At 38.8% G+C, this 11,613-nt stretch overlaps 1 protein-coding gene across 1 annotated transcript in view; it reads left to right on the forward strand.

The window, feature by feature from the left end:
* LOC121734503 overlaps positions 1-11,121 on the forward strand; it is a 100,260-nt gene extending 89,139 nt beyond the window's left edge. The window contains exons 18-23 of the mRNA XM_042125126.1: positions 1,339-1,442; positions 5,470-5,667; positions 6,377-6,497; positions 6,682-6,833; positions 8,001-8,120; positions 8,683-11,121. Coding sequence (XP_041981060.1) covers positions 1,339-1,442; positions 5,470-5,667; positions 6,377-6,497; positions 6,682-6,833; positions 8,001-8,120; positions 8,683-8,772 — 785 coding nt within the window. The 3' untranslated portion in view covers positions 8,773-11,121. The remainder of the gene's footprint in view (positions 1-1,338; positions 1,443-5,469; positions 5,668-6,376; positions 6,498-6,681; positions 6,834-8,000; positions 8,121-8,682) is intronic.
* The last annotated feature ends 492 nt before the right edge of the window (positions 11,122-11,613 follow it).

An 11,613-nucleotide genomic window follows, 5' to 3' on the forward strand; every position in this document is an offset into this window, starting at 1 on the left:
CGCCCCCGAAACCCCCTACATACTAAATTTCATGAAAATCGTTGGAGCCGATTCCGAGATTCCAATTATATAAGTATATAATACAAGAATTGCTCGTTTAAAGATATAAGATATACATTTTATATATACATGTTAAGTACGAAAATTTAAGTTTATCAATATTTATTTAACAATTATTTTACAAGTCATTATGTCTGTTTTGTTACAAAAATAATGTTTATCATAATGGAGATTGCAGTCACAAAAACACAATATTTTATCATGTTAACAACACAATACACAGTACACAACTCAACCCCTAGTGGAGCTTCTTCGAGAGGAGAAGCTTCCATCCCAAGATATGAGATATCGTAGGGCTAGGGTTACACAGTACACAGGGTTACACCCATACACAATAGTTCATACCCCCTAGCGGAACTGGATTCTATAGGAAACAGTTACCATCCCAAGAGTACTCGTAGGGCTAGGATCATATTTTCCATACACGACACACAGACAGACAACACAATATCCGAGCACTAACATGACTAAAGTTAAGTACCTATAAGAACAGGTCATGTGACCTAGTTTAGGTACTTAGTACCATAAAATTGTTTATATTAAAGTTAAGTTAACAATAATTACTGTCAACAATGTAAACAATGTACTTACCTATAATATTGTTATCATCAATAAAGATTATTATTATTATTATTTGATACACTTCCTAAAGTCATCATAATTTGGGACAATACAAAAATATACTTAAATGCTATTATTATGTGAATTATATTATCATTTTATATAATTACACACCAATCCTAAATATAAAAATAGCACCAAATGACAAGCTAAAAATTTGTAGGCACGCTTTAGGCACGTAATAGAATAAGTTTTGTCATCTAGGTACTAGGTAATATTATAAAGCGGAAGAGTTTGTTAGTTTGTTTGTTTGTTTGAACGCGCTAATCTCTTCTTTCAGTGTTAGATAGCCCATTTATCGAGGAAGGCTATAGGCCATATTTTATCACGCTAAGACGCGAAGGAGCGAAGAAATAGAGGAAAATTTGGAAATATCGGAGGAAATTATTTAAAATTGCTTATTACTTATTTGGCTTCCTAAATTACGCGGGCGAAGCCGCGCGGAACATCTATAGTTATTAATAATTATTTTAATACTTATTATATTAATTTATTTTGTACTAGAGGTTGGCCCCAACTTCTTTTACACGCAAGCACACACAGGTACATTAGTTTCACATAAACATTTTAGTAGTTTTTATGTGTTGCTGTGAGTTTCTCCTTTGAACTCTATTTGCTGTCCCTTACAATGAAGATAATAATTGTTTTTTTTTTCAGATTACTCATGCGCACTAGTGGGGGATCTGCTGCTGCAGGGCCACCTGTACATCACCAAAAACTACTTCGCATTCTACTCCAACGTCTTCGGATATGTCACCAAGGTAAGTTAGCCCTGCGTGCACATATCGTCTCGCTTATTAAAAATAACTTGTGTATGGTGGCGTAATATCCTTATATCAATTTTCATGATTTTTTGTTCTAATATAATTATCAGACCGACCATCTTCTCCAAACCGGTATGCTGCCCCCCTAGCTGAAATCCTGGGTACGCCCATGTCCTCGGGTATACATTCGCAATAATGGTAGTCTATAGAGTGGCGTCTATATAAATTATGTACCCACGTTGAAAAAGCCACTTGAAAAACAACGACACCAACGTGAAACATTATAAAGGTTGTACTTGTAATATTCACACTTTACACGTGGGAGAGCCATGATTCGGCACGAATGGGCCGGCTCGACCGGCGAAATACCACGGGCTCACAGAAAACCGGCGTGAAACAGCGCTTGCGCTGTGTTTCGCCGAGTGAGTGAATTCTCCAAATCCCCTACCCTTTTCCCTTCCCTACCCTCTCCTATTTCCTTCCCTACCCTCCCCTATTACCCTATTCCGTCTTAAAAGTCCGGCAACGCACCTGCAGCTCTTCTGATGGAAGTTGCTTTCCGTCAGGTGACCCGTTTGCTCGTTTACTTTACTATTATTACGCTTTATTTCATAAAAAAAAAACATATTACACCAAAAGCTAAACTTACATATACATCATTTAGACGAGGTGACTATATTGTATAGCTATACAGTGGGCTTACGTAAAACTATAACCGGCGTAACCTATATCACCACAAACACAAGGTCAGCGGGTTGACTTGCGACTCGCGGGTTGCCGGTTGTCGCTCACTCAGCACTCTGACGCAATTGGGTGTTACTCAAGTTCAAGACTTAAGAGGAGTCCACACCGCCGTTTTTCCATACAAACGTTGTCCACTGTTTCCTCCTTGGATAATGCCGGTAGAGTTATGATTTTTTTCCTGAATAAAAATAAATAAAATAAAATAAAATATCTTTTTATTCAAAATGGGTATCATGATACACTTTTTGAAAGTCGAACGAAGAAACTACGTTGCCTACCACCGGTTCGGGAACTACCCCGCCGAGAAGAACCAGCGTAAGAAACTCGCACGGGGCCATCTTTTGCAAAAAAAAAATGGAAAATTACAATGTTATGGCTTACAGCTATGTAACAAAATTAAAAGAAAAGTAACCTGCATGGAGCCACCCTATTCCCAAGGTGTGCTGTCCTCGAAGAAATCATTGACTTTATAATACGCTTTAGCACACAAACGTTCTTTAACTGCTTTTTTAAATTTGTTTAAAGGTAGATTTTGAACATTTTCTGGGATTTTATTGTATAGGCGTATACATTGGCCTTTAAAGGATTTGCTTATTTTGGCTAGTCTGAACATTGGTATTGCTAACTTGTTCTTATTTCTAGTATTTACATTATGATTATCACTTTTCTTTTTGAAAATATTTATGTTCTTTCTAACATATAAGAGATTTTCCAAAATGTATTGAGATGTGACGGTCAGAATTCTTATTTCTTTAAATTTTTCTCTTAGAGATTCCAAAGACGACATCTTATAAATAGAACGAATAGCTCGCTTCTGCAGCACAAATATTGTATTAATGTCCGCCGCGTTTCCCCACAAGAGGATGCCGTAAGACATTATGCTATGAAAGTAGCTAAAGTAAACTAATCGCGCGGTCTCTACATCAGTGATTTCACGAATTTTTTTAACAGCATATGCTGCAGAACTAAGCTTATCTGCCAGTTTCGCAATATGTGGACCCCATTGTAACTTACAATCCAGCGTTATGCCTAGGAATACGGTGGTGTCTACTAAATTCATTTTCTCATCATTTAATAGTACATTGGTTTGTACTTGCCTAACATTTGGCAAGATAAATTTTAAACATTTTGTTTTATTAGAGTTCAAAAGTAAATTATTAGCATTAAACCCATGTACTATTTTTGAGAGAGCACTAATAATTAAATTGTCGCCTCTTCACATTAAAAATTAGTGAAGTGTCATCAGCAAAAAGTACTATCTCATGCTTATCTTTAACAAGATAAGGTAAATCATTTATATAGATGAGAAAAAGAAAAGGCCCTAAAATGGACCCTTGTGGCACACCTAGTTTTATTTTGGTTCCATTAGACCTTATGGAGTTAACTTCCACCCTCTGCGTTCTATTTGTAAGGTAAGATTTTAGAAGTTTAAGTGACGTGCCCCTTACACCATAATGGTGTAGTTTTCTTATTAGAGTATCATACTCCACACAGTCAAATGCTTTAGAGAGATCGCAGAAAATCTATGGCCACTATTAGCATGCCCCTATGATTTCCTTTTCTACATAATTTTATTATTAAAAAAGATAAGAACATCCAAAAACCCAAAAAAAATTACCAGATTTTCAAACACCCTGAAAACAAAACTGGCTAAAATATACAAAAAAAATAAAACATAGGAACACAGCTTAAGCCTTGCTTTAATTCTTAATGAAAAAAGTACCTAAATCGGTTAAGTTTTGGAGAACGAATCAGCGGACAACGAATCGAAGATTTTCTGTTCTTTTATTAGAACTTTTGTCGTGTTGTCTCTATTGCGCTCTGCGGTGGGAGACTTGAGATTGGTGAGACAGACATACATTTTCAAATACCTATTTTCAATTTCTCTCGCCCCTGGTGTATCCTCTTAAGTGATGACTTACATTGGTATACCGTATAGTTGTGGAGTGTATCCATTGATTTCAGCGCTGTAAATCTAACTTCCAGTAGCTTTCAATCCAGTCCAGTCCAGTCATGAAGCTAATAGCTTCATGAGTCCAGTGTCCAGTCGCTGGTTTAATCATGTAATTCAGGGTTAGCGTAGGTTCTATACTATAAACAGCCTGTTAAAAAATGTAGGGAGAAACTTTGAGCATACTCAAAATCTCTCCTAGTCCTTTCTTTACTAATTACTAATTAGATAGATATAGCTTTCGGTCCGTTTAACTGTCAGAGGAAAAGTCTTTCTACTATGATCATTTTTGAAGTTTTCAAGACGTTTCTCACTACATAAGTGTTCACACTTAAGACCCTGTTTTACCAATTTTTTACTTAAATAATACCTATCAACCATTAATATTTAATCAATTAATCTATTATCTCGATGATCAGACTTTTGGTAATACACAACAAAAGGCATTGGAAATACTCATTTTCCAATTGCTCAAGACGAGTAATTGATGTGTTTTGGTATTTTTTGTCTTGTTTTTTGTTGATTCTGTTTTCAACGTTTTGGTTAACCTATTGTTTTCCTAGGTATGTTGTTTTTATAAAATTCTAAGTGTTCACACCGTAACCTTGTGTTTATTCATTTATTAGTTATTCAAATATACTAAGATGGAAAATTATTATGTGATAAAACTAGAAAAACCGAGGTATTTACTAAAATAGGAAATTAAATTGAGCTTTGCATTTGTGTATCACATTGGTAGGTAGGTACACCTCCAGTAGACAAAATGTGCCATATTCGCAAAGGCTTTAAAAATTCTGATTCTCGACAACGGCCTAAGGCAAGCTTCGTCGTCTAGATTTCACTGACAATAATTTCTCTACGCTGATTACTACGCAGCTCACTGCCGAATTTATATTTTTTTATGAGAATAGGCCACTTTATTTCCACGGCCCAATTATGTAATCTGTAGGAGTCTCTATGGATCCTGCCGCCCCCTAGGACGCTGTCGCCCCTAGGCCGCTGGCCGTGGTCTAAGCAGGCCATAAACGCAAGGGTGTACCTGACAGGTTTGCCTGTGCAGTTACGCCTGTTAGCCAAAGTTGAGGCAAAGCCTGCACAGTTCCGTAACAAACACGCTCTGGTTTACCTGAACAGTTGACAAACTTGTCAGGTATCCCCTTGCGTGTATAGCCTGATTTACGGCTTATTTTTTTAATTGTAGTTTTTAAATATCTAGCACTCTTTATTCCATGGACAAACCAGTTATAATTATTGTACCTCACAGTACTACATCACCATTCACCAGGCACTCTGATCTGTGATCATCAAGAACTGTATTTCCAATTCCAGTTGCTCATCCCCACGACGTCCGTGTTGCGGATCACCAAGGAGAAGGTGGCTCGTATCATCCCCAACGCGGTGGGCGTGTGCACGCGTGACGAGCGACACGTGTTCGGCTCGCTGCTGTCGCGCGACTCCACCTACAAGCTCATGATGGCGGTGTGGAAGTCCACGCGCGCGCCCGAGCTCGCCGTGCCCAAGCCCCAGGTGAGAGAGAAAGAGAAGAACAGAGAGAGAGAGGGCTTATCCCCGCGGAGAGAGGAATCTGTACAGAATTTCTTGAACGTCCTCTAGGCAGCCTAGCAGGTGGAGGCATAAATATGTGACGAACATCTCAAAGCTTCGATTTTTTTCTAATGAAATAAGGGGGCAAACGAGCAAAAGGGTCACCTGATGGAAAGCAACTTCCGTCGCCCATGGACACTCGCAGCATAAGAGCTGCAGGTGCGTTGCCGGCCTTTTAAGAGGGAATAGGGTAATAGGGCCCTCCCCTAGGGATGGGAAGGGAATAGGGTAGGGGATCAGGCCTCCGGTAAACTCACTCACTCGGCGAAACACAGCGCAAGCGCTGTTTCACGCCGGTTTTCTGTGAGAACGTGGTATTTCTCCGATCGAGCCGGCCCATTCGTGCCCAAGCATGGCTCTCCTACGTAAATTTAAAATGCGTTTCGACTGAGAATATAACTAACAAAATCTGCCCGAAGTGAGCTGGATCTCTGAAATTACTTCTAGCGCATTACAACTTTGAAAGTTGATTCACCCAACTTTATCTTAACTTAACGATCCCCGTTAACCCCACAAAACCTGTGCTATGAGTATTGTTAACTATGCTGTAATTTTGCGTTGAGAATATAAATGATTTTTAAAATACCAAAAAAACAACTTGGGCGTATCCATAACACATCTTCATATCCAGGAGCTGCGTACATCTGAGGTGGAGGCGTCGGAGTACTCCGCCGGCGACGACAGCAGCAGCGGCGGCGCCGATCATGTCGACGGCGCGCCCAGACCGGAACCTGAGGCCATCATTGCCGCTGGTGAGTATGCGAGCGGCCGCAGAAATTGAGGGGGGGGGACCAGGTTTTGGCTGAGAATTGTAATGCTCGGTTCTCCTGCCTCACTGATGTAATGCTTGACTCTGTAACGTTACATTACAAGCCAATGCTACGGTGAGGGAGCACCTCATATTCTCCGTGTAATAATCTTTCATTTGTGTTCCAGCGGGCGCCGCAGTGATCCAGCCAGCGCTGCTGACGGGCGGCGGACGTCCGCGGCGGCCGCGCTCGAGCACGGCGCTGTCGCTGCTGGCCGCGCTGCTCGCCTGCTCCGCGCTCTACCTCGCCGCCGAACTGTACCGCGCCGCCGACACACAGGTAACATTATGATGCTGTAGTACATGCGAACATTTCCTAATCAACGTGCCACTTTTCTGAAGAATTCTTTAGTCTAAGGTTACACGGTCAGTCTGGCATCAGTTCAGTCCATCAGTCTCAGACTGACGCCAGAATTATGGTCGGGAAGAACATAATAAAAAAATTATCAGTCCGTCAATCACACGGTTACACGGTCATTCTCCCTTCAGTCTAGATCAGACTGAACTGATGCCAGGCTGACCTTGTAACCCCTAGTCTTACGTGCTGTAGTATTACGGTTGTTGAACGAAGTAGCTATGAGTCCATGTAAGAATGTATACGTGTAACGCCGAAATTCTGAACCAAAAATCTATTAACTTTATGAAAATGTAGGTATTCCAATCCGGCCTCCCCACTTATGCACGCTACTGTAAGTAACTGTACAGTTTTATTGTTATCTTTAACAATAAAATTGTTCAATTCGGGCACAATGATATTTAGGTCGACGTAGTGTATCTTGTTAACTGATTACAGTAAAGCTTTTGACCATATCGATTATTAAATTATTATACTTCTTATTCAGCTTTTCGAACTATGAATTAGGAAGGACTTTTTAAAGTGGTTTTCCTCGTTTTGAACAAAATAAAATAGAATCCGTCACTTATTATATTAAATGGTTTTATGTCCTCGTGGATAGCTAACCAAGGTCGCGCAAGGCTTATTCTAGGACCACGTCTTTTTATTTTATTTGTTGATGACATCGGAAACTGTTTTTAATTCTTTTAATTTTTGATGTTTACATTACGAACATTTTCTAAACTATTAAGAACCTGAGATAGAACAGAAAAGCATTTCGCCTTTCGAACTATTGTCTACGTAAGTCGTCACATAGTTAGGTAATATTATTTCCTTAGACAAAAACTTTAGACGAAGAAATCCGTCCCTCATTTTAATTACACCATTGCTAAACAACACACGCCTATATTATTATAGTGCTCTCAGATTCTCAAACCTTTAAGAAGAGAGCGTATTTCTTCTTAAAATCTTTTAAGACATGCGGCAACGCATCTGCAGCTCTTCTGATGTTGCGAGTATCTATGGGGCATAGATGCTTTCCATCAGGTGACCAGTTTGCTCGTTTGCCCCCTTTTTTATATATAAAAGAAAACATCAACATCATAATTGCAGGAGGAGCTATCAGGCGAGGAGTTATATGGGGAGCTGGCGCGGTGGCGGTCGCGGTTGCACGGCCGAGCCACGCACGAGCTGCGCACATTCCTCACAACTAACCTCATGTTGCTCACTAAGGTATGTTCTATGACTCTATGTATGTTTCGGCCCGAAATAATAAGGATGAAATGCCCGCGTATTAAAGGTCACAGCACACATATCAACTCGGAAAGGGATCGTCACCGTATCGCCTTTCGCCTCGCCGTCAACCAGGCGTCAACCTAACGTATGCACGTAACCAAAGCGTATCAGTAGCGCCTGTACGTCAACTCGGCTACGGCTAGGGGAAGGGGAAAGGGGCAGGGGTAGACGAAGAAACGTAACCTTGAGTACGGAGAGACGTAAGCACGGGGATAACGAGCCGTAAGCGGGGGGACGACGAGCCGTAAGCGGGGGGACTGCTAGTTGACCACGCGTCGCATCCCGGTTCGGAGCCTGTTCCGAGGCGAGGCGATTACGTTACGGTTCCGCTTAGGGTGCATTGCAGTAGGGAGTTTCATACAAACAATATTGAACGGCTCGAGGCGATACGGTGCTGACTGCTGATCCCTTTTTATTGTTGTTGATATGCGTGCTCTGACCTTAATAGATCGCGCTATTTTACGGGTCTAGAAAACTAATTGTACGCTCCTGTTTTCAGGTGAGACAATCACTGGAGGCGCTATCGGGAGTGATATTAGCGGACATGGCGGTCGGCAACAACGACGTGCCGGAATCGGGGCCCAGTTAGCGCACACACACGCCGCGCGTAGTACCGTGATGATCCGGAATGTTCCAGAACGTTATGTGATGATCCGGAATATTCCAGAACGTTCCGTGATGATCCGGAAAATTCCACGATGTTTCGTGATGTTTTGTGATGTTCGATAATGTTCCAGGATGTTTCGTGATAATCCTGAATGTTCCAGGATGTTCCGTGATGTTTTGGAATATTCTAGAATGTGACGTGATGTTCCAGAGTATTCTGGACTGTTCCTTGGATTGTTCCGTGATGTTCCAGAATATACCAGAATGTTACCCGACATTCCAGAATATTCTAGAGCTATTACCTACTGTTTGGAATATTCCATAATTGTTACGATACTCTAGAATATTCCAGTGTTACACGATGTCACAGAATATTCCAGAACGAGTCGTAATGTTCCAGAATTTGGCATGTTCTGGAATATTCCATAATGTTCCAGAAGTGATATGAACGATTTAGTCCTAAAGTCTTACGATCAATTGATCTACCGTTATGTAGGTGTTTAGCGAATTTTCATTTAGAATGAATTTATTTTAGATACAAGCGATTCGATTATGTTGACAATTCAACACAATATTATTAACTTTGTTTACAAAGTTACCATTAAAATCACCACATTTAAATTTCAATTTTTGATTTTTTTTTTGTATTCAGTTCTCTGTTGAGCGTTCTGTGATTGTTTTGTTATGTTAAGTAGGAAATGTTTAGAGTTAACCCAAAGATGTGAGTGTAAATAGCTGTATGTAAGGCGAGTAAGTGTCAAACACGATATCTCAAGAACCGAAACGGTTAAAAAGTAACCGATTAGTTTACCCGACTTGACCGCTGATTTGTATATGTAGGTAATATCACATTCACAATTTCGTATGTAAAGTAGGTAGTAAGTTTTGAAGAATTTTGGAAAGATGATTTCTGTATATTAATCTTGCTCTCTTTTTTGAAGATCAAATATTTTTTTTGATATGAAATTGTGAATGTGACGGTGACGGTGCTGTAAAACATTCCGTAACATTTTATTTTAAGGCCAATTTTATCAGTGATTTTTAGCAATTCCAAAATCGTACTTTACCAAATCCCACCAGTTTGCTAAAGATGCATTTGAATAATATTTAAAAAATCCGCGATGATTATTGGCTCTAAAAGAATGTTAAATGAGAAAGACCAATATCTTGCCAGTGTGATGTATGACGACGGATTTAATTTACAAAGGCTAAGAATGTAACTTCCTTGAATGTAAAAGGCCAACTGTAACAGGCCTGTTAGGGCTAGGTGTAACGGGCCTGTAATGCCAATAATAAGTTACTATTTAAGCCGAACAGGCCGAAAGGCCAACTATAGCAGGCCGTAAAGGCCATCTGTAACAGGGGAAACGACGTGTAATTTAGGCTATAAAATTCAGTGCTCGTAAAGGGAAATATTTTGTAGCCTTTACTCGTTACGTCGATCGTAATATGTATCTAGTATTTATTCTGTTATCGCTGTATCGTTTTATAACACTTAATGCCTGTTAATATTTTCATAATTTATTGTTCTAGTCTTTAGTAAAGCTCAATACATATTTTGGTACTTATTACATTGTACGTTCGTTTCATATGGGCTTGTGAACTATTTATACCAAATATTTGTATAATATGTATATTGTATATAATTATTTATTTTTTGGCCTTAAAGGCTAACCGTAACAATCGTATTAAAACGGGCCTCACTAGTAAATACATTGGGTTGTTTTTAGTTTTTGTATACTCAAGGTGTATTTATTTTTAATGATTTCATAGTTTTCACTTTAAGTAATAGATGCATTTTGGATTTTACTTTTCTTGTTAGATGTTTTTTTTCTAGCTAAAGTGTTTACCCTAATATTATTTACTTACTGAATATTATGGACATGATGTGTTAAAAATACTTATGAAAACTGTGAAAATATTTTCTTATTGTTCTTAAAGTATTTTTATCTGGAGTGTATATTGGTTGGTTATTTTACTTTAATATGTAAACTTCTACATTCATTTATGAGTTTCTGTAAAAAACGAATCAACGTTTTCGGTACATTTTCACACCAGTACATGTTAGTAATAAATATTGCCAAAGAAAAGCTAGGCTAGTTCGTTTAGGTAGGGTACGTTCGGTTATTGGTAATTACGTTGTTATAACCCTGGGCGAAATCTAGCTGCATTTTATCCCTAGTCTTAGGTTCACAGAGTATATTGTACAAAACTTGTAATTATGCCTTATGGTTGGGTAGGGGAAGAGGGGATTTTGGGAGTTGCTCCAGCGTATAGGCTACCGACATGTGTCTAGTTATCATGGTATAGAAATCAGATTTCTCATGTGGTGGGTTATTTTTTTTACATTGAAATGTCATCGGATCTGTCAGATTGAGATACTGGATGTTGAGTATACCCTAAAGAAGCTTCCATATAAAGCACTGACAATGCAAAGGTTTGGTAAGTCTGTAGGTACATTTTAAAATATAAAAAAGTAAAGCTTCATATTTTCCTAACTAAGCTTCACAAATATTTTATTTTGCACTAAACTAAATGATTTCGTCCTTGCTGTCTAAAATATATTTATAAACGACTTAAATAAGCAATTTTCTGAATATATTTTCTTTTTCAAAAATGGCAGCAGTTTCTGAACCCACCACTAAAATAAAAAAAAAACGCTCTTATTATTTTTTTATCAGTTTTATCTAATGTACAAAACCTACTAAGTCTCCATAACGCTAGAATGACTACAAAAATAGCACCCTCCCCTCTACTATTAAACTGACATCTTTAAATTCTTCAAAAACCTTTGAAAGTAATGATAAATCGAATTTCACTTTAT

The sequence above is a fragment of the Aricia agestis genome, chromosome 15, assembly GCF_905147365.1.
Source record: "Aricia agestis chromosome 15, ilAriAges1.1, whole genome shotgun sequence".
NCBI classification, from domain to species: Eukaryota; Metazoa; Arthropoda; class Insecta; order Lepidoptera; family Lycaenidae; genus Aricia; species Aricia agestis.